Raw genomic sequence first — 24023 nt, forward strand, 5'->3', positions numbered from 1 at the left:
GGGGAGGGCAGTGGGAGGCATTAAAAAAATACAAATCCCAAAACAAAGCCAAAATCAATTATGAGATATAAGTATAGCTATTTGGTCTCTAGTTCTCTAACATCAGCTTTTAGAGTGGTGAATCATCTACCTCTCCAGCAGCACAAAATGATCCTGGAAGTGCTTCTGAGTAATACAAACCATATGATGAGTCCCTTTGCTTTCTATGATGTAAGGAACAGTCCTTCACCTTTCACCCCAAAACTGCTAGCAGGTATGAGAAAGACCCCTTCCTTCTGTAATTACAGATGCTTCAGTCTTCCCTTTTTATAGAAAACTTTGAACTGAAATTCACAACTGTGAATATACCAGGGGGATTACATATATATTTATATATATATGGAACTTTTAGATATATATACACACATATATATGTATTTGTCCCCACCCTCCCTTCCCCCTGCTCCATTCTATCACTTCTTTGCTAGAAGGAGGGAGAATGTTAACTGATAGTCACTTGCAGAGGTTTGTCACATTTATTTTTCTCCTCTCCGGAGCACTTAGGTGATTGGTTTTGGTCCATATTCCAGCCGTTAACAGCCACTCTTTGGGAGCCCAAGCTATGCTGGGATGACAGCCCAGCCTACACGTGAAGGGTGTCTCCTCTTCATTTGACAGGTATGTGTGAGAAATTCTTTTGGTAGCTTCAACACATTTCCCAGTGGCAGCATGTATAAATTCATCCAAGCAAACTGGAAGCCTTGAGCAAATCCCTTCTGTGTTGCTATTGTTTATGTGGTGTTGTGTCATGAGACTTGCACAGAAAGTAAGAGCACTCTATTTCCATAGGAAAGCCTTCCAAAAACAAAAACAAAAAAAAAAAAAGAAGCATAATCTGATGTCTTGTCCTATGTGAGATAAGGAAAGTCAAACTGCATGTTTATTCGGGAAAAAAAAAATTACAAAAACCCCCAAAACTGAAACAAACCAAAAAGAAAGAAAAATTCAAGGGAGACTGTAGGAACAGTGAAGTAGTGCATAAGTCCAGGCTTTTTCCCCTTTGCTTTCCTGCCAGCACCACTTCTGCCTGCTTGTTTTGTTAAGGTGCTTCAGGTCCTGCGTGGTCTTCAAGCTAAGTGGCAACCTCAAGTACTGCTCCTGTCTTGCTGCTTCCCCTCTCAAACCATGCCGACCATCAGATGTTTCTCCCCTGGACCCACAGAGGGGGTGCACCTGTTTCCTTCAGCACTCATCTTCTTGGTATATTTGTTCATCCAGTTCCTGGGATTCAAGGTGCTCGAGGCGGTCTGTCCGGCCACTCATGATCTCATCTGGGGTCTTCATGAACCTGCAAAACAGAGAAACGAGCACATTTCTCAGGGGTCTTCATCAAGTTCATTATCTTCATCAAGTTGTTGAGACCCCTGAGCTCTACAGCTCCCAAGATAATCTTTGCTGTATCTTCCCAAAGCCTTAGTATTTCCCAGCTTCTCCCCAGTTATCTTCCCTCCTCCATACCTTGAAAGGAAACAAAAAATCACTGGCATTTACCCCAGCTTCTTGAAAGTTCAAATCTGAAACACAGACTTTTTCAAAAACCATAGTTTTTTTCAAAGAATGATATTTATTTATTCTCCCTCATATTGTTTGCTGTTGTCATGTCAGATGACATCTTGGCACAGGTACACTCATGTGTGGTGTCTGGTGACAGAGACATGAAAGGTCTTTATGACCAGCATATTTCAAAGCACAAGCCCTTGCAAGGTGTGGGGAGGCTGCTGATCCACCTCATCCACCGGCCCAGGACCTCAGCTCATCCCTGCTGTTCCAGCTGACTGTTCCTCAGAGCCCTGCAGGAGCACCGGGACTGACTGCCCGAGGGGTTTGTGAAGCAAAACCTCTCTTCCATCCCTTCCCGTCTCAGCCGAGAAAGCTGTCATGGGGTCCCTGGTTCTGTTTTGTTGTTGACGCTGTAGTTATTGTTGTTTGTGTGCCTTGTTATACATACTAGGTAAAGAACTGTTATTCCTATCCCCAGATCTCTGCCTGAGAGCCCCTTGACTTCAAAATTACAGTAATTCGGAGGAAGGGGATCTATATTTTCCTTCCAAGGGAGGCTCCTGCCCTCCCTACCAGACACCTGTCTTCCTAACCAAGACAGTGAGTGAGAAGAACATGAAACACCAAAGGAACAGAGGGGGGAAAAGCCAAGGTCCAAGCCAGAACAAGCTCTAGGAAACTGAAAAGGCCCTGAAGGAAAAAGGCTTAGGGCTAGGGAACTGTAAGCAAAGACAGTCTCTTCTGGTGTGCTTGTAGCAACTGTGACTGCAGTGAGGCAGCATCCTCTGTAATCAATGCCATGGCTCCCAGCACCAGTGTCACAAGGCAGTAAGTCTGCAGGGTGCTGGAGACAGAAACGGCATCTGGGGAGGCATGGTAGCAGCAGGAAATGAGAAAGGACATCTACCAGCCTGCAGTTTAATTCTGTGGTCTTGGTTTTTGCCAGGATGCTTTTGTGTATTTCTGCACAGAGGTAGCACAGAAAGGCTCTGCTTTTTCCTTTTTAATTTAATGGTGTAGGAAGAGAGAGTGGCACAGGAAGGATGAAATCCTGATTTCAACACAAATCAGTTTCCCAACTCCCAAGCACTTCTGGAGAAATTAGGATGAAAGATGCTTATGCTGGAAGTGGTACAAAATTTCAGTCTTTCATTAACAACATACTGGTTAAAATGCAGCAGTATGAAATGCGTTAATCATAAGAGCTGATTTTACTTCAGGTTGATGATATGTTCAGTATCCTTTCCCCAGTAAAAACCAAAACAATCAACAAGTAACACTGACTCACATGAGAGAATGCTCACTGCTGAAGCCTCTCAGCAAACACACAGCATAGCCTGGAACTAGCCTTTTGCCATTCCCTCTAATTTTGGAAATCATGTGCATATATGCATTTAGGGAAAGAAAACAAACAAAAAAAAGGACTATGACTCACTGCTGTGTCACTGCTGGAAGAATGCTGCTACTACAAACGGTGTTACAGTGGTGAAAACCTCATATGCAGGAGTGGTGAATCAGTGCCTGGCTACACACTGAAAACACACCAAAGCCCACGGCCAGACTGTACCCTGATTTAAACCCTGTGACTGTCTTGTTGCTCTTGCATGAGGATGAAATCAAAACACAGAGTGGTCCCACTGCCCTTATCCTCTCTATGTGGGGCATGGGCTGATGTGAACTGCAGTGCAGGATTTTGGGCATTCCTGCTGGTCTGTGCTTTAGGTCACATCAAGGAAACCATAGAGTGGGTATTTCAAATAGCATTTGACTACATTAAAAACAAACAAACAAGCAACAACTCAGAACCGCATGAAAATTTAGAAATACTGTCTGTGACCTATTTTGTTGCAGAAGACACCCAGCCAACCTATTAGAAATCTTCTTACTCTATCTTACTTAAAGCTCTAAACAGATATCTGCAGATGACAACTGCCTGCACAATAAAGTCACATTTCCTATTATTTCTGTGCTTGTGAGGAATAGCCAAGAAGGGAACATTATTGACTTGATTTTTTGCAGCTGTTCTTTTTCTCTTCAGATATAAATAGGTCTAAAAAAACAACATCAAAAAGTTTTTATTGGGAATTGTGCAAATAAATCTTTTGTTGTTTTTTTTCTCCTAGTTTCCAAAGGAAATTAAGTTTATATAGCTCAAATTTTATGCTCTCTGGTGACCTTTGAATTTTTTGGTCAATTTAGCCAAGTCTTACAGAGGAACTAAGGTCTCCAAGGGCATTAAGTTACAACCATTTTGAGAAAATAGGCAGCTGGGTTGAGAAGAGATGGACTCCATCTTTTGTGTATGTCCCCACTGAAGGAAAGACTTCAAGAGAAGCACATTCAGTGTTCAGCATCAGGAATTCCCCCAAAGCAATACAGTCTTTACACAAGACCACGGAGACACAGGTACCTTTGGTACTGATGGAACAACCTTGTTTCAACTTTCCACCAGAAAAACAGTTGCTATCAAGCACTTGACTTTGCCCATGCCTGCTACTTTCCTTCACTCTTCTTCCTGCATCTATGTTTCCTTCCAAGAGCTGACATAATCAAGTCATCCCACAGAACCCTTTTCAGCTGAAGATAGTTTGAGTGCTAATGCAGTTCTGTTAGCTATTTAAGAAAACAAGTTCCAAGATTGCCTTCCTATTATTATCATTTCCAAGCACACTGCTAGATCCAGGCCACTGACAGCAAAGCAGTCTTTGGTTTGAGTTCAGTGCTCTGAAGGTCAGGCGTGCACTAGGATTTGCTGGTGTTGTCTGAAGAGAACTGGAGTGCTCTCATTCCGTGCTATCTGCACTCAAGTTTGTACAAATAGCTCCCTGTTTCAATGCTGTTTCAGGCTCTCTTTCCTAAATTCTTGGTTGTATCATCCAATTCGATGCATTGGGTTTTATGAACAGCTCTTGCAGCAACTTCTCTTCCTTCAAGGCAGCACCAAACATGTGGTCAAGTGCTTCTCTTCTGTGATGACCTTGAGGAAATGCCTGATCCCTGCTCAGCTTTCACTGGCAGCTGCGTTTGACAAGTCGATTTGGAGTAGGTTTTCCAGCAGTTTCGCTGAATCATTTATCTAAGGCCTGAAACAATGGCACAGCCTTGCACAAAGCAGTGAAAATACTTCTGTTGTCTCCACTGACACCTGAGACAGACCCGTGCTTTTGTAAATCAGTGTGGTTGCCTTGAAAGCTGGAAAGCACTGCTCTAGATAGCTTTTACAAATGTATGGCCATCTGCACCTGTGTTACAACTATGGCAATGAGGTATCCCACACTCAATTCCATCCTCCATCCTCTAAAACTAATTTCCATAGAAAGAAATGGCAAAGAAAGAAAATTACCTGAACAAAAGCCTTTGTCCTGGCTCCTTCCGGATAATATTTAGTTTGTAGTAGTGGCGTAGGGCTCTGGACATTTTCTCATAAGTCATATTTGTTCTGTTCTGTTTTTTTTTCAAAAGAAAAAAGGGAAAAAAAGTGGTGAGATGATTCATTAAAACCTTTCTAAGCCCCAAAATGAATTGCAGAAGTATCACAGCTACCTAGAGTAACCAAGACAGTTCAAGAAATTACATGTACCATTTTTTGCTGTTTGCAGGCCCGTTCTACCCCCACAGCCCTCATCACCGAAGTTTTGTGTGTCTCTTTCCACTTAGAGCAATTTAAGCAAGGAGTCTAACAAAAATTCCAAGCAAGGCTTTCCTACAGTTTCTTGGAATACAGATAACAAAAGACTTAACTACAAAAGGAGACATTAGATGGAGGGAGATGCTTATGCCAATTGGGATGTGACAGGCCTGTTCCTAACGAAAACACCTTTTGTAAAAGCCTGGGAATAGTGGCTAATAGGCTGAATCTGTCAGCAATCCCTGCTTGGAGCACTGTTCCTCTGGGATTCCCCTGCATTAACTAGTTAATGCTCACAGAGCACTGTTTCTCCTCTTGTTACACAGGTGTAAATCAAGAAGCCAATTGGGTAGTACATCTGCTTCTGACAGATCCTCCCCTATATTCTGGGAGCTGTTGGCCCAAAGGCCATGGCCAGAGCACTGAGGTATACTGAAGTGTGAGATGATTCATTAAAACCTTCCTAAGCCCCCAAACGAGATGGCCCTGTTGAAGCTGAGTGTCACAAGATAGAAGTGATGGGCATTGGAAGAGCTGTACGTGGGCAGCCCCCAAATTAGAGACTTGGAAGAGCAGGATCAGCCCCTTAGGCTATGTCTACATGAAGAGCATTTTTCTGGTCCAAGGAGCAGTGGTTTCTATCTGGCAGAGACTCCCCAGCAGAGAGACAACTCTGCTGGCAAAGCTGTGTATGCACAAGTGTAAAGCAGCTGCCTTGCCATGGGCAAAAAAATGCCAAACCAGTAGAAGCATGTTTTTGTTCTGGGACCTTCCATGTCAGGAGCTTGGATTCATCAAAGGAGAGTGATCCACCTGCCTAAAATGCCCAGTAAGAGCAGGCCCCCTCTGCTTGCCCTGACTGCAATAACTCTGCTAAGGGAGGCCACATCAAGAGCTCCTGTGGCAATGAAATACTAATATGGACAAAGTTTTCCCTGCAAAATCTAGACTCCTCATTGGGAACCTCCCTGAAATACTGTGTGTGCTTCTTCCATTTCTTATATGATGAAAGGTCACTGTGTTGCCCAAGTAGACAATGGTCTGAAGGAGCTTGTTTTAGACACCCAGCATGAGACATGATGGCATGGCCCAATTATTAAATGTGCAAGTTGGTAAGTTTCATAAAATTCCCATTAGCCCATATCTCCAGCATGTTCAGAACCATGTGGATGACAGCACAACGCTCTGGTGTGACAGCCACTCCTCCCAGTTTTGTGTTGTCTGAGAATCTGTCCCATCATCCAGGTCATTAATGGACATACAGTACTGACCCCAGAATCAGTCCCAGGGGTAAAATGACTAGTGACTGGATTTTGTGCCATTGATCACCATCTTTTCAGCCCAGCAAATCAGCCAGTTTTCAATCTACCTCACTGTATTCTTGTCTAGGTCATTCATACTTAATTAGTCTGTCTTTGAAGCTGTTATGAGACAGTCTCAAAAGCCTTTCTAAAATCAAGATAAGCTATATCCACCATTCTCCCTGAATCTACTGTGCCAGTAATTTTGTTGTAGATAGATATCATAGTGACCAAGTATGATTTCCCTTTTATAAATCCATGCTGATTATTCATACATTCATTTGAATATACTTATATACATATACAGAAATATCTATACATAACTCAGCCCCAAACTGAAAATCAGTAATAGCTTTCCAAAGACCAAAGCAGAAACTGCACTCTTAGAAGGAAGTACATAGTACTGAACATTTGGTGTCTGTTACAGGCCAGCGTGTGGACTCCAGGAGTTGCTGCAGACAGGAACACAGAAAGCTCCTGCTCTGTCGTACAGAGCTCCTTGTAAACTACATCTCATCAAAATATCCTCAGTATCAGGTTTCGAGAAGAAATAAGATGCCTTGAGAGAGAAGGACTGTTAATTCTTGCACTCCTTGTAATTTTATAATTACGTGCATTTATAACAAAGGTCTTTAAACTAAACCAACAAGTTCTTTATGTGAAGATTAGGTTTTAGTGCTTCAGGATGGATGCTCTGTATTTCTAATGTATATAGAACAAAAGATTACAGCTTTCCAGCAGTAATTTATATGCCATCCTTTCTTCTCCTGTTTATAACTGAATCCTGTGATGCTACAAGAGGCGAAATGCTGCAGGAAGAAAATTGCATTGCTTCCTTACCTTGTGGTTTCCCCACAGACGGGCCAGCCCGTTGGGATCCACTATCCGAAATATTTTGGATTCCTTATCTTCCCATCGGATGAAATTTTCGTACCGGCTGTCAGAAAGCAGCTGATAAACATAATCCCAAAGCAACCTACAGTCTGTGAAGAGAGAAGCAAGACAATAATTACTTTTCCTTTTTTTTTCCCTTGGGATTAATTCTGGAAACTTTTTGGGTGAATGTGTAGTGAAAGGACAGTTGGGATCAGGGCTGAAACAGCTGCCGTGACCTGAAATGAAAATGGCTTGGCTCGTATCGAGTAATGTTTGCAAAATGGACTACAATATACAGCCTCTTCTGATGCATCCCAGTTCTCCTGACAGTGACAGAGCATCTCCATCTCATCAAAAGCTGTGTGAGGTGACCTGCTGGTCTTTGCTGTGTGTTTATGGTTGTATTGAAGCACATAAAGCTCACACTGTTGGCCCTGATGCTGTTGCTGGCTGTTTAAGTGGAGAAATCATGAATCCTGCAACCTGCTCTCCCTGCTTGAGGCTGCCCTTTTCTGTGCTAACATTCTGTGCTAACATGCTTTTCTGAGTCTAAAGCATGGGCAATATTACAGCTTTCCTTTGTAGATTCCTTGTGATATAAAACTGACAGTTTCTCCCATTTTCAATTTGATTTTTTATTTTACTTTTTAAGGTTCCTGGAAAGAAACAACACTTAAGTATTATAATTACTTGAGTGCTATCAAGAGGTTAAATACTTTCTATTTGGATAATTGAATTCAAATTTCCTCTTGGCAAACACTCCTTAGGTCGCTAATTAAAGGTCTAACAGACACTTAAGTTTTAGTTTAGTGTTTTTCAGTTTCATGGCAGTCTCTTGAGACTGAGGAAGCCAAGAGCTGAGCTGCTCTTACTTCCTGTTTGCAATGTATGTGTGAAGCACAGAATAACTGGGAATATGGAATTTGGAATGTGGATTGTGTAGAGCTGGGGGTACTGCTGCTGTCAGAAACAACAGGGTTTTCACAGCTCAGCTATCCAGATTTCTAAGGTGGCTGTGGGGTTGCATTTTACTTTGAAAGCAATACCAGCCTCTGAGAAATGGCTTGTTAGAGTTGTTCAAGGGCTGGCAACCAAAGAAATCCAGCTTCTAAGTGCTAAAATGGATTCTTGTCAGCCTGTCTTTCTACTCCTGTCTGTCTGTCTGGGGCTGGCACGTGTTACAATGGGGATGATGACATGGGAATATAAAATACTTTTTGAAAAAGGATATGAATAACACGTTTAGTGAGCACACCTGAAATGGATAGAGATTTTATTTTCCCACTTTCAAATTGCAAAGAGTATCTCTGACACCAGTACTGTCTCTAAAACCAGAACTTAGTTTGCCAGTACCCCTGCTTTAGTCTCTCGCTGCCAGTCCTACAAAAAATAATGCAGTATGTTTTGAAGAGATGACATCTGTCAAAAATTCCAAGTTCCCATTCTAGCTGAAACCTACCCTGATGGTCACCTCATCCATAACATCCACAAGAGGAGGAATGTGAGAGGCAAGAGACAAGACTTTTTGTCATTAACATTTTTCACAGAAAAACATTTTCCACAGAAAAATGTCCATACCCATTTGAGTTTTTTCTAGGTTTTAATTTAAAGAATGAAACCTGGGCACAAGTTTCCCTGGACTAAGTGAGAGGTCTGAAAACTAAAGTTGAAGGTTACCAGTTGAATTTCTGTCATCCCCCCTCTCATAAATTCACAAAAACCAATTCTTACACTGCCTTTCTGACAATGTTTTTGCACACACACACACACACACACACACACACACACACACACACACACACACATTAGAAAAGAGCTTATTTTCTAGACTTCCTTTATGATTCAAGACAAGGGAGATTATATTGCTCTTCTGGTTTGTGCCTTTTAATATTGTGGGAGGTTTTTAGACAAAAGGGTAGTAAGGCCATTAAATGGTTCTTTGACACACATGCAATTAATTCTAGAACCCTTTCAATGCAAGAAATTTATAGAAAATGTCTTTTTAATGCAAGAATCCTTGGAGTCAGCTGGAGGGATGGTGCTCCTGGAGAGGCCAGTCAATGTCATGCTTTGTCATATTCTTGAATGTTCAACCCAGAGCAGACAACCTCCAACTGCAGCACCTTTTAGCGCATATTTACAGTTCTGCAGAGATATGATTTATACTCTTTACTTTCACTTCAATTTTTGCAATAGGCAAAGTTATTTTTAATTTCTCTCTCACATTCAGACACACACCCTGGGCCCCTCTTCTGCACAAAACCAAAGAAGCAGACAAAAAAAGCAACCTGAGATTTCTAGGTGGAAACAAAGAGAGCTTCAGATGCTAAGAAGAGGCAGGATTCAAGTGCAGATTTAGTTTTTTATTGTTCACTTAGTTTTTAGGATGAATTCAGGCTAAGCTGGAATATAAATACACCTTTTCATTTGTATAAATACAAATGAGAACTACTCAGATCTGCATCTTGAGAGCTTCACAAGAAAAACTGTAAGTGATCAAGGGCCCCATCCCATATTCTCAACTGATTGAGCTGCTCAGGCTTGCAGAGTTATTTAGTAGGTTGGTGGAATTTGCAAAAAACCCAACTACCCAAGTATCTGAGACTGCTGTTTGCTTCAACAATAAAACCAAAAATCCTTGAAAACTCTGCTTGGTTCCTACAACCACTTAAAAACATGATTTCAAATCATATGGCTGTCTATCAGCAAATTTAGATATATGACCCAGTTGCATTTACATAATCTACTGAGCATCAGGGAAACTGTGGCAACTGTCTAAAGATACTGCAAATAGGAAATAAAAAGCATTAAACACCAGTAGAAAATATTCAGGCTCACTGCATTTCTTCTCCCCAGAGCTGAGAGCTCCATGCACACAGTTATCTTTGAGCAGCTGATGCATTGCAGCACGCTTTACTTACGTATGAGCTCTGCTTGCACAGGACCTAAAGCAGCCTGCCTTCCTTCTAGTTTCACTTGGGACACATTTAGGAATTTGAGCACAGGAACTTAAGGGATTTTTGTTTGTTTTTAACCAGAAATGGTTGCCCTACATATCTTTCTCAAGACTGCACAGTAAAAAAAATATGAGGTCCTGGAGGGTTCTCCCTGACTGACAGAAGATCAGCAATTAAATAATCTACTAGTAGAGACCATCTTTAATAGGACAGTAGAGACAATGAGTCGAGGATACCTGGTAACTCTTAAGATTGAAATTGGATTATAATTGAATGAAATTGGATTATAGTAGAGCCCATTTGCAAGCCTGTGAAATTAGTCAAAACCCAACAAGAGGCAAAGCTAGAAAATGGTTTTAAAAGGAGCTTCTCTGCTAGGAAAAGAGGCACCTCCACAAAAGGCTGCTGGTGATGACGGACAATGTGCCCAGGGCACAGCGTGGGATTCTTGGGGCTGCCATGTGCTGGGCTGGCAGTTGGGACTTTGATGATCCTTGTGGGTGCCTTCCAGCTCAGGATGCTCTATGATTCTATGATACAGAAAGTTGCATTCTCCAGGAAGGCCAAAAGTGTGATGTGTATTTTTAGGAAGGATAGAGGAAATGGAGAGAAGGACTTGTATGTGGATAGTTGTTTTGTAAATGTCAATTACTTGTATGAGGAAAGTCTGGATGGTGGAAATGACTCCATGAAGACTCAATCTCCTCCTTGGCTGTCAAAAGGCCTCCAAAGGAGCCGCTGCATGAGGGGACTCTCCACAGGGTGTGTGTTGGCTAGCGAGTAATAGCGAGAAAGTACATGGATGTTGCTGAGGCCAAGCAAGTTTTAAAGTGTGGGAGATTCAGTTGGGGAGTTGAGGCAGGGCTGGTACCTGTTTGGGTATGATGTGATTTCCTGCCTTTTGGCTAAAGTAAGCTTACTATAAGCTTATTTAAGCAACTATGCCTCCCTAGCACAGGGAAACATAATTTCCCTCTAGCACACACAAACCTTTTTTTAAAAGTGAACTCAGATGGTTGAACTTTGTACAGTCTGCAGCTACAGAGATTCAGCTGCAGATAGAGCTGGGAGTGAGAGGCTTTAAGGTGTTGTAGCTGGAGTAGGAAGGTGGTGAATGGCCCAGCAATGTGGAAAGGACGCCTAAACACTGGGACTTCCATGCCTTCCCATTTTCTCAGCTGTAATACTAAGCAAGTCTGAACTAAGTAATTAGCTGGGAATTAGGGGAAATTGCAGCTTCTAATGGAGAGGTATGGATACAGCTTTCCTCCTGCAGCTAATGCTTCTAGAGGGACTTTTATAGTTATGCACAAGGTAGTGATAAGGTGCAGAGTACTTAGCTGGTTCTCAAATTGTCTGCCATAAGCATTGCCCTACATGTGCAAGAGGCAGCAGTTTCCCACTCCTGCTAATAAAAACTATGTTATTATTAATTGATTAGGCACAGTCTTCTGAATACACACCTAAAGAATACCAGTGTTTAAATACTTCCTAATAGCTATATTATAGTAATAAATATCCCTTAGTATTGAATTGCCATCTCAGAATGATCTGTAAATGAAACATTTTGGATCTTAGGTTCCTAGTATTTTGATATTTGTCCAGCTGTTACAAATGACTCCTCCAGTATCATTTGGCCAATGTCATCTTCATGTTGCAGTAGTGAGATGTCTCACATCTGTACTCCCCAGGACTAAATAATGCTGTTAACAATATAGGCGTTCACATGCTAAAGACCTCTTTTGTTCAGGATATAACATTCCCCTGCACCAAAATATTACTTAAAGCACATGCTGTATCTGAGCCCTCTATTGTTTAAATGAGGCCCATGGTGCAGAGCTGGCCCTCTTCATGTAGCAACTACCAAAAACCTCCCATAACCACAGAAATGTTTTGCAAGACCCACCCACATCTTGCACTGAAGAGCATTATATAAAAAGTGTTTGATCTGGCTGACAACTGCCTTGGAACCCAACATGGCTCCACACAGGAAGAGATGCCAAAGGAACGTTGTCATACTCCCTCTGACATCAGCTGAGGCCTTACCCCTTGCTGTGTAGGATAGCCTAAAATCTCTCCAGCATGATATCATTTGACTTAAATGGTTCTGTGATTTCTACCAGCTGAAGAGTTCTCCCAAGCTCAGCCTCCTTTATTTTTTACAAGGTGTCTTGTGTTTCAGCTGCATTTGTTCAGAGTGAAGCAAACAATGACTGTTCACAACTGAAACTAATGAACAGAACCCTGGAAGTTCTCTGGCCCTCTGGTTTCTCTAAGTACACCTGAAGTGTGTGTGAAGACAACATGGTGATGCTCACAACGTCAAAATCATAATCTGATGTAATTCACAATCACTGCAGCTGGGGAAAGGCCTTCAGTCCCAGAAAGTCTCTGACCTTGGGAATGTCACTGTCAGAGTCCTGGGAATGGTCTGACTGGGGAATTTCCTTAACAGACATGCTGCAGGAGCATTATGCCATGCTGAGATACAATCCAGCTTTAAGATCTATCCATGACATATTCATTTTAGCAGACAAAACCAAAAGAAAAAAGTAACCAAGCCTCATGGTTAAGGGTTCAGATGGCTCTGAGGCCTAGGGAGCACTGACCGATCCTGAGATTGAGCATCCTGGTAACCAATGTCTGTTAATCCACATCCAGGTCACCAAGGGAAAATAGTTTTCTTTCTGTGAATGTTGCACTGGAAGCAGGATAGTAAGACAGTACAGTAAAGCCAATGTTTTTTTGTGGAGAAACCTCTTGACAGACAACTGTTTGTTCAGCTCAGTAAATTCAAGCTGGGGCTGAGTAAAGAGGTTGCCAGATCACCCAATACAACAGTTGTATGTTGCTTCTGTCTTGTACCCAAACACTGAGTGGGAGATCATGCAGAAGGAGAGCAGAAACCTGAGACTGTCAAGCTGCTAACAGTTGTGCTGTGAGGTTGTAAAAATAACACAGCAAGCCAAGCTCTGTCTTTGGCAATAAAAACTTGTACAGGGAAGGAGGATCCAAAATATACCTCATGTGGTTGTAGAAAAGAGCACTGAAATCACAATGAATATGTAATGGATGGGTCACAGACCATTTGCTAGATGAAGACTTTGAAAGCTAAAGACTGTTGTATTAAAAACAGTCTTTTTTCTTCCTGTCCACTTCTGCTCCATGCCTCATCTCCACCAAACAGATGGGCATTTTCAGTATTATCTTCAAGTGCTGTTCTTTTTCTGCTCCACCACAATGGTAGAAAAGACTCCTGCTAAAGAAACCTGTCTCTGATTATCCTGTGGCTTTTCCTCAGCTTTACTGCTCATGAAAGGCAATGACTGGAAAAGAAATTCAACCTTTGCCTATACACATACGCTTTTTACAAACATCTCACAACATCTGACATCAGAAAACTGGCCAAACATATTAATGATGGGAATTAAGAATGGTGTTTTACCTTCAAAATTGTACTTTAGAGAACCTGGCAGGAATGACTTAACTGCATCAAAGGCATTCCCAACAAGACTAATAATTTTTAAACCCCCAGTGTGAGAATCTCTATTATCTTCTGATAGTACAGTCTTGGGTTTAGACTTTTGGTGTTTTCAAGAGCAAAAAAATCATTGTCTGTAATAGACTGCTTCCTATGAAATTCACTTCTGCATTCTCTCAGAAAGCCCAGAGTACTGTGGGAGGTGTGAGCATGGCTGGAAGACACAGCTCCTGGTGTGTTCCCAGGAAGGCCCTACTGAAAGGACTTCATACATAAACTGGTGATTTCTGATGCATCCCTTGCCAAAAACTGAGATGTGACCTCCGCTTCTTGGGGTTAAAACTCCACATTAAAACATGACCTTCCCTTCCCTTCCCTTCCCTTCCCTTCCCTTCCCTTCCCTTCCCTTCCCTTCCCTTCCCTTCCCTTCCCTTCCCTTCCCTTCCCTTCCCTTCCCTTCCCTTCCCTTCCCTTCCCTTCCCTTCCCTTCCCTTCCCTTCCCTTCCCTTCCCTTCCCTTCCCTTCCCTTCCCTTCCCTTCCCTTCCCTTCCCTTCCCTTCCCTTCCCCCATAGCAGTTTAATGGTTTGCATTTGAGTTATCATAAACTGATGTGTGTGCTTGTAAGTGATTGGTATTAAAGCCAGACTTAAATAGGCCTATCTCTGGACACAGTGAAAGTGTAGTGTCAACACTGTAAACAAAGTGTGCTCTCCTGGTATAACTAAGAGCATTCAAAGTGATCCAAGTTTGCTTTGTAGAAGAAAATCTGAATTACTGAAACAACTCTAGCCTGAAGGAAGTGTGCAGTACACAGGGAAAATAAGACACCTATTTTCATTAAAAGGCAAGTTTCTTAAAAGAGAGTGTAACATCCTGCTGACCCCAATGAATGCTTAGGGTACTCTGAACCCACTTATCTGTCTAGCATGGGATGTAAATGGGTGTTTGTGGTGGGTTTAGTGCTGGCTAAAATCACCAGTGCACTTAGTCATTTCTTGCTGTGAGATATGGATTAGAAGGGCAAAGCAGTGATATTTACTCATGGTTCTCACCCAACAATCAGATCTCCCTGAGGTACACATCGTGTTCCATCTTTCTTACGTCTTCCCCAAATGTCACTCAATGCAAAACCAGCACAGTGTTGCAGTACAGTAATCAGAAGAATAAAATCTAAATGACTGAGCTTTTCTCTGGCTTGGTCAGTCCTGGCTTCTGAGTAGACCTGAACAAGACCTGACTGCAATTTCTGCTCCTGTAACTGTGCATTAAGAATGGAGACAGCTGTGAAGCAATACACTTCACAGAAAATCTACAACCACCTATCCAACCTATTGCTATTCAGCCATTGTTTGAGCTCGAGTGCCATTAGTTAAATTGGCAGGGAAGGCCCACTTTCATGCTGAAGTTAATTGTTAATGCCATGTTAAGAAGACCCTCAAGGTTATAATGAAAACTCCTACGAATATGAGCTCTATGTGCATGACTCTCATCCACACTTCAGTCTCTCCAGCAGTCTGGGCTTCCACAGGGGCTCCAAGAGAAATGGCATGCAGTGGAAATATAAAAGCATACATGACTGCAAGAGCAAGTGATGAAACAAGGCCAGTGACATTATCACTGTCATATCCAAAGGGGAGTGACAGGCCAGCATTACACCATGATTTTCATGTTCTTGCAAGGCTCCAAACTGTTTGTATGAGCTGCTGTCCTACAGGAAGGAAGGTCAGTTCCCTGGAAAACAGCTACTGACCCCTACCACTTACAACTTAGAACTGCCAAAGTGAACCACTGTTTTAGCTCTCTCTAGGTTGCCAGCCTGTAATTTGAAATGGCTTAGCTGGTGTGACCATCTTGCCAAAGCTGCTTCCCAAAGTCTGTGTGTCACCAAAGCCCCACCAGCCATTTCTATGCTGTCACATCCTGCTGGGTTCATCACTCATGACAGTGGAGAAGACAGCCTTGGCAATCGTAGGTGGGTACACAGGTGGGTTCCTATGGTATTAGCAATGCTATGTGCTGTCCTGAAGACCAGCAGCGTGTTTATACACCCCAGATGTGGTTTGCCCCCCTGGCTGCCAGGGCACACTGCTGACTCATACTGAGCATGGCATTGACGAGCATCCCCAGATCCCCCTCTACAGGGATGCTCCCCAGAATTTCTCTCCCTGTTTATATTTGTGCTCAGCACTGCTCCACCCAAGGTGCAGAATCTATCAGCTGGACTTGTCAGATTTCATCCCATCAATCACAGCCCAATGCTCCAATCTATACAGACCCCTCTCCAAGGCATCTTGCCCCTCAACAGTCAACAGCATCTCCCCAGTTTGGTACCATCAATAAAATTGCTAAAGGTGCATTCAATTTCTGCATCCAGATTGCTGACAAATACATTGAACAGGACTGTCCCTAGAACTGAGCCCTGTGGAACAGCCCTGTGAAACACTGCCAGCCAGATGTGTCCCCATGTCATACAACCCTCTGAGCCCTGCCCTTAGGCAGTTCCTTACCCAGTGCAATGGGAACCTGCCCATCCCACAGCCACGCAACTTGACACTGCTGTGAGGGGCAGTAAGAAAAGCCTCCCTAGAGTGCAGAATAACCATACCCACCACCCTCCCTCAATCCACTAGGTGGGTGATCTTAGCAACTCAACTTTGCAAATTACTTAAATGGGATTTACCCTTGTAGATGACTGTGCCTAATGTCTGCATTTTTCTTTAAATGCCCTTCAATAGTACCCAGTATTAACTTTTTCATCCTTTTTTCCAGCCTTCTGTGAAAGCTAATGATATCAGTTACAAAACCTGTAACTTCTAAGTTGTGTTTTGATACTGGTTTTACTCTCTTCACTACAGAGGCATAATTGTTTTTTGTCTCCTTTCCCACCCTCCCTCCCTACCATCCAGCATAGGCCATTGCATATTGTAACTGTGACTGTACAGCTGTTTTGTACAGAAAGAAAAATAAACTAATGTAGTGTAATGCATTACAAATAATAAACTAATGTGGTGAATTTGTGCAAAGGATTTTGCTGGTATATGAGTTTAAAAAACCCCAAAAGATCTTCCTACAATGTGACACAGTTGTAAATGTCCCATGGACACATCTGGAGCAGAGGCAGGCACTGGGGCTCTGGTCCTACTAGCTAAGTAGTGAGGAGACTCTGCTGAGGTGAACTGGTTTGAGGTTCGGTGTCTTCTGATGTTTAAGCTCTAAATGTCTATTGTTACAAATCTGACAGCTCAATCAGCTGAGTTTTTCTTATCCTCATTTAAAAGCTTTCCAGCCCAACTCTGGAGTATAAACAGAAAAAAGTACCAGTTGATTTGCAATTTTTTAAAGCACTGTATTTGTGAAAGGGGTATTCCACTGTCCCCTCCTGTCTTTTCCCCTCCCACACAAGTTATTTTTTCAAACAAAGGAGGAGAATCCATGATTCTGTCCCCCCTCCAAACTCTGTCCCCACACAAAACAAACCCCTTTGGAAGACCTCCCCATGCTCAGAGCCTACACCCATCCCAAAATGCTATTTTGTACATTTCAGTAGAATGTGAGTCATTCAGAGCTGATGTACTCTTACCATGGGACTGCATTTTTGCAGTTTCGGTCATCAGACTGTTTTTATTGAGATGTCACATACACACGCCTTGCCACAGATCCATGGGCCCTTGTACTCTCAGGATGTGTGGCACACTGAGAGGCTGAGATAAACAAGGAGGCAGCTCCCTGTCATGACTTTGGCAGGGTAAGAATCTTGTCTATCCTCATTCCAACAGCAATCAATGGCTTTATGGGCCTAACCAACACAGTGGTAGACAATGTGCCTCCCAGCAGTTTAAACATTGCTTGGCTTTTCCTCAGACTCCTGAAGGGGAAGAAACAAATCTGGCAGCTCATAAAGTCAGATACAGCCCAGTTGCTAAGGTAACCCAGCTGATAAGAGCAGCACACCAATAGATAACACCAGGCACAGGACTCACCTGCCTTTAGATTTCAGCATGCTGTGGATTAGTGAACAAGCCTTTCAGTCCCAGAGCTGGTACAGAAAAAGACACTGGGAGCTGGAAATCTCAAGGACCTGCTCAGCAATGTATTTCCCCTCACAAGAAATATCCAGAATTGTATTAGGGAGTTTTAAGTGACTGAATCTAAAGTGAGGTAAATACTACCATGTAATTAGACAACCTCTGTGTGATAAAGGTTAGGATGAAACCAACCCTGTTATAGTTGGATAGTCCCATAACTGCCTCTTGCACCTTGGGGAAGTATCTTTTACAAGATATCAAAGCCCTAAAATGCTTGATAACAAAACCTTCACAGTCAGAGATTCATGGGGAGTAGAATTTCCAGTCTGCAGAAGGGCTAATCTGAGGTGCTCCCCTTGGTTTAAACTGCAACTGTGAAAAAGAAAAAAAATCTATTTTGACCCCCCAGAGAGAGATATCCTTGGAGACAGTTTTTGGAGAGCCAAGATAGACTACTGAAAAAAATTCAGAGCTAAAAGTAAGCCATATATAGAATGCCTGCTTGCTACAGTTCAAGTTAGGACCTGGCTACCAAAAGTGTTGATCCTTTGAATTAGCAGTTCCAGTAGGGAAAATTCTCCATTACACTGCCCTGCTGAGCTCCCCTTTTGAGGTATTTTAAATATTTTTACATGCTGTTAACTAGATGACTACTGATACCTGAGTTACTTTGTTTATCCCTTGCCTTTAGTGTCCTTAGAGGGGATGCAAACCTGTTTCTTGATCATCTCAACATGATGACTTCTAGTTCTGACAAAGTTACACAGAAGACTTGTGCACACTGTGTTGAGAAGATAGCTAACCATAATTTTCAAAATCAACTCTAGCCAATGATGAATAATATATGTGACCTTAATGAGTAATATAAAGATACTTTATGCCTCTGGCTTTGCTAGAAAAGTGTTAAATGGCCTAAGATGAAAAGACAATAAGACCTTCAACTTGAAATCCTTTGCTGTAAAAGGGAAAGTGCTTTACCAGTAAAATTAATATTTTGAAAAATGGTATTACATAAAAAGGTAGGAAAGATTAGTCAGCCAGTGAGTAGAGGTCATTATTTTGTCTGATAGAAAGTCCAGAGCTGTATTGATTGACCTCCTGAAAAGAGAGAATTTGTGTATAGCAGCAAGCAAAAACATTTTCTTTCTCAGCAGCAACTAATTGCATGCTGCATTTAAAAACACACTCTATCTACAAGCGAACAGATTAATGAGGCTGTGAGGTGTCTTAAGTCGAGGGAAAATTCTTTCTACAATATAAAACATCTGAGCTGGGAACAGAAGATGTTCTGAAGCACAGCCTAAGGTTTTAGTCAGCAGCCTACCAGGCTTCCCTAGTAGCTCCTCACCACTATCTCCCCTGAAAAAATCACCTGCATGCAAGTGGTTAAGCCATAGGAAGTCAAGGCTCTTTTCACACTGTAAACAGCGGAGTGCTTAGCTCTGGCACTGGACTATAGGTAACTCTTTTCATTGCCCAACCCATCAGTCATCCTCATCAAGAAAATGGAAACAATGCCAGTGATTTCTAAAAAAACTCCTTAATATATCAGCATTGATGTACATTTGCAGTTTAAGAGCCATCTCTCATGGCTTTCATGGTCTCCCTCACACTGAAGTGGCAAGCATGGTTGGTCAAGCACCTCCATGTCAACTGTGGGAGTAAAGGTAAGGACATAGATAGAAAATACATTTATGATTACATAAAAATAAATGAAAACATTTATTGGCAAGAGCTGTGAGATGAGTGGGAAGCAGGTAGAAAGGTACTTTCTTTCTTGAGTGCCTAAGTATGCTGCCATTGAATTCAACAGCTCCAGTAAAGTTGACTTCAGGCATGAAGCATGGGCTGTCTAAATGCTTGGTAGTAATCCAGTTTTTATCACCTTTAAATTAGCTGTAAGCTCTTTAGAGGGTGTCTCTACAGTTCAGGGGCCATTACAATCCAATCAGAGGAGCAGTAGCTTGCGCCTGTACAGCAAATGAAGCATGTGAGCTTTTACAATTAAAGGACTTGGGCACTGATGGAAGTACGCTGGCCAATTTATCAGCAGAAATCTAATCAATCTAACCATGAGCTCTGTAATTCCCCAACCCTGGGCCATAAAACACTGCCCTCATCTGAACCAAATGCTTGAACAGACTCCAGGTTTTTCTGGCATGAAATAATTCACCAGCTATTTCAGGTATGCCACCCTTGCTTGTGGATCTCAGCAAAGCCATGGGTTTGCAAGTGAAAGCACCTATGTCTGTAGATATAGCCTTTGGATAACATTTTGAATGGCTACACATACTTGCCAAGAAACTACGTTAGGCACAGATTTTCACGGGCTTGGGCTCTGTTGTCCTGCAAACAACATAGGGATATAAAGGACATGGGAATTACTGGGGCTGGTCACTGGACCCACTGCACAGCGTGCAGAAACCAAAGATTCCCAACTATGTAAGAAAACTTCTGAGTTTAATATAAAAAAATTACACCACCACATACCCTCCATATTTTTTCTTACCTTTATTTCAGACTAGGGTTTATTCTTAGAGAATGTTTCTGGAAAATAAAAATTAACTGCCTTGATCTCCCAGCAACACTTTGTGGGAAGGAAATCTCCAGTGATGTGATCACTAGGGTATTTTCTCTGCCATAACTTTATTTATTAACTTGCTGAGAATTTTGTGGGTAATAAAAATCAAAAGGAGAGAGACAAATCTCAGCCAAGCAAAAATGTCAGAAGATTAACTTCTGTAACTCATCTTTCTGTTAGTTAGATCATGGTCCTTGCTTGATCTTGACTAGATGGTAAGATATGTATCTTTGGAATTTAAAGTGGCAAATCTTAAGAAAATAGATTATCTTTCTCATTAAAGCTGAGGCAGCACCACATCTGCAACAAATTTAAGGCATGTAAGGACAAAAAAGAACAAGGTGTTTGTAGCTCTGTGGACATGTGTAATACCCCACAGGAGCTGAGGATCACATTAGGTCACTGCTGACACAATTGCATGGAATCTTTCTGGGTGTGGTGTGCACATCTCTCAAAAGAAATTGGTTACTGGGGCATCCAGTGCATTTCTGAAGTGCTTGGATTCCCCTTCCCCCTCTCCCTATTTACAGTTCCCTTTGGAGTACAAGAAACATTTTCTGTAACCTCAGCTTCCTGATTCAGCTGTTGTGAAGCCAGTTATTTACGATAACAAAAGTGAGACAATGCCTGTGGTTTGTGTGGGACAAAGCCAACCTTGTTTCTGTAAAAAGGGACAGTCCTGATGTGAGAAGCCCAGGAAAGGCTACAAAGTAGGACTCCGAGGTGGTATTTCATTAGTCCTGCCAGCTTCATAATGGGCTTGACACTGCATTATTTCAAAGGCCACTGACACAGGGTTTCTTCCTTTCCATAGGAATGCACACTAATGTGAATGGAACTTTTGGAAAACTCTCTCTTTGCAGAACAAGGCTTCAGAGATAGGTATCTCAGGAAATGAATGGATTGCTAGTGGGTGGAGAGGCAGCAAGTGTCAGTATGCAAATATTTCAATACTAATTACACATTCTGTGGTCACAGGCAAGTCATTTTGCGCCTCTGCTTACCTGTCATGAAACTTGTTTATTAATATTGCACTGCCTAAGCCACAGATGTAGTGAAACTTGTAGAATGCCAGTAAACTCTTGATGTCACAGAGTAGCGAAAGGAAAGAAGAAACTCTTAAAACAAAGCATGGTTAGTGAAGAATGAAGAGAATCAACTTTGGTGTAGCCTAGAGAACATCTCTTACCTGCTATCCTGCCAATTGGCATTGCGTGTTCCTCGGGAGGGGAGACAGACACCATGATGTGGTTCATATAAGCTAACTCTTCTCGGTGGGACAGGTTGATGGGCTTGACCTCCCTGTGCAGCCCATCCTCAGACAACCTCGGTGGCTTGAAATCGGAGTGCCTGGGGTTCAGTATCAAAGGATGCATGATAGGGCTGGGCATCAGTTGGATGACCCTGGTGTTCTCCTGCCGAGGGCTGGAGGGCTTCTGGAGCACCTCGGAAGGAGGCGGGCAGTGGTTGTTTTCTATTGGGGACACTGAGAGAGGGTAGGACTCCTGCTGGTTGTTCTCATGCTGGTACCTTGTCCCTGGCACCCTGTCGGCCGGGGACAGGTGGCGGAGGGTGCTGTCCATAGGGGACTTCAGTGGCCTCTGGTCGGGGTCTGGCGACGGACGGTGGTTGTTGGTGATGGGTGACCGTGAGCGATGCAACAGTTCAATGGTTGGGGGGTTGTGGTGGATTGCTTCTGTGGATGGTCTCGAAGGTCTCTGCACAAAGCTATCTGTGGAGAAAAAAAAAGTCCCCAAAATACAGACTGTCTATATTGTGATCCAGGTATAGGATCTACTGCTGACAGCTTGCAAATGTTTTTTATTCGTGTGACCTACAGATGCCCAGAAAAGTACTGCATAAATGCAGATAGTTATAATTTCCACACAGAATGAAAACAATGAAAACAATCTCCCTCCACCACCATGTAACAACAGTTCCTTGGGAAACACACCAAGAGAAATCCCATTTTGAAGAGCTGACTGAACACATGTGAAGAAAGTAAGATCTGATTTAGCAGTACTGTGTTTCTGTGCAATTTTTTGGAAACTTATCTCCTACCATTCACGTCTCTCTATGTAATTCCTCTTAGTACTATGATGAGTGCTGTAAGGTAGAAGGGGAAGAAAAAAAAGGGAAAATGTCTCCAGGAAAACACCAGATATTAAGTTTTAGATGGTAGAGGCTCGGGTTAAAGTAGAGAGCAACTCAGTCTGAAACATGAACTGGGTTGTTTAAAAAAACCCTACTGGTAGGAAGCTCTTTATGAAATTCTATGTTTTATCCCTGCCAAGATTTTAAGAGCATGTAACATCTTCATAAGATTTTCATCTTCTTTAATTTAGTCTGTGGTATCTACTGATAGATTGTCCCACATAAACACTTACATGTCTTCAGCAGGAGGACTTCTAGCATCACTTTTGCATGAACATACTTTCCCAGCTGCAATGTTTAAAAGTAGCAGAGATAAACCACTAGCAATCCTCTCACAAAATTAATATTTTTGCCAGTGCAAACTTTCAGGTTAGCTAAGGTCACCAAATTTGACTTGGGAAACTACTGAGGAAGAGGAAAGAAGCACCAGAGCTACAGTAACTAAGAGGTTTTTATCAGAAAAACAAAGATCAAATTTCAGTGCTGTTTGTTGAAAGCCTTGAGCGATAGCAAGGAAATTTCTGGGTACGTGTCAACAACTGAAAGAAGTAGCTGCCTATTTGAGGCTGCCTGTTTGTTCACTCCATTTTCTCTGAACATTAAATGATTCTCTTGCTCTCTTGCCAAGGCAGTGATACCTGTTTGAAGACCCTGTTGAGCTGCACTCTGAAGGGCTCCTGCTGCTCAGGAACCCAGGCAGGCATCAGGAGATGGATAAGCACATACCTAGAGAAAGGCCTGAACAGGAAAAGCTCAAGTCCCAAGAAAATGTAGTGCCTGTCAGTGACATTGTGTCTTCACAAGAACACTAAAGTCTACAGGAAAACCTGGAATTTTAGGCAGAACCTACATTGCTCTAGAAAACTTACCTGTGGTTCCAGAAAAGAAACATGCATTTGTAGGGCTGTTCAAGATACTCACAATGGAACAGCAGAAGGACATGAAACTCCAGAGCTATATATTGCTCTTGCTTAAACCCAAACAATTTTAAATACAATTTGGCCAGTGAATGTGGGATAGTTCAAATGAAGATCAAAGAGGAAAAATTTACAGCTGTACCTACCTCTGTGGCTGTCTTTCCTTAAAGTCTCCTTTCTTTGCCACAACAGAAAAAAAATCAACTCCCAAATTTTACTCAGTGTCCTATCTAATACAGACCATTCACCCCCATCACTGTATATTCAAATGCACTGTGTGCATTCTTGGCCCGTAAATAGACCAGAATATTGTGTTGTTTGTCGTATTTATTTAATGCCTTGGCTGAAGTGACCAGCTATCTTTAAAGTAAAATGGAATGCCCTTCTGTGCGTTTCACCAAGCTCTCTGCAAATATTAGCTGGCTCTGACAAACTCCAAACAGAGGTGCTCCTACCTATCTGCTTCCAAACCATGATGATACTGAACCTGGACAGAGGAGACAGAAAGTAGAGACCAAGGAACTCTTGGAAAAGCAGGAAGAGGAAACATCTCAAACAGATAC

The 24023-nt window shown here is 42.3% G+C and overlaps 1 protein-coding gene across 4 annotated transcripts in view; it reads right to left on the reverse strand.

Moving 5' to 3' along the window:
- Positions 1 to 880: 880 nt before the first annotated feature.
- The window catches only part of LOC131592848 (transcription factor ETV6), a 124619-nt gene continuing 101476 nt past the window's right edge, over positions 881 to 24023 (reverse strand). For all 4 annotated transcript variants that reach the window (XM_058864663.1, XM_058864665.1, XM_058864666.1 and 1 more), the window contains 4 exons: positions 21579 to 22121; positions 7309 to 7451; positions 4883 to 4983; positions 881 to 1327 (listed from right to left, as the gene is read on the reverse strand). In XM_058864663.1, coding sequence (XP_058720646.1) covers positions 1222 to 1327; positions 4883 to 4983; positions 7309 to 7451; positions 21579 to 22121 — 893 coding nt within the window. In that variant the 3' untranslated portion in view covers positions 881 to 1221. The remainder of the gene's footprint in view (positions 1328 to 4882; positions 4984 to 7308; positions 7452 to 21578; positions 22122 to 24023) is intronic.

This window comes from Poecile atricapillus, chromosome Z (assembly GCF_030490865.1).
Source record: "Poecile atricapillus isolate bPoeAtr1 chromosome Z, bPoeAtr1.hap1, whole genome shotgun sequence".
In the NCBI taxonomy this organism is placed as follows: Eukaryota; Metazoa; Chordata; class Aves; order Passeriformes; family Paridae; genus Poecile; species Poecile atricapillus.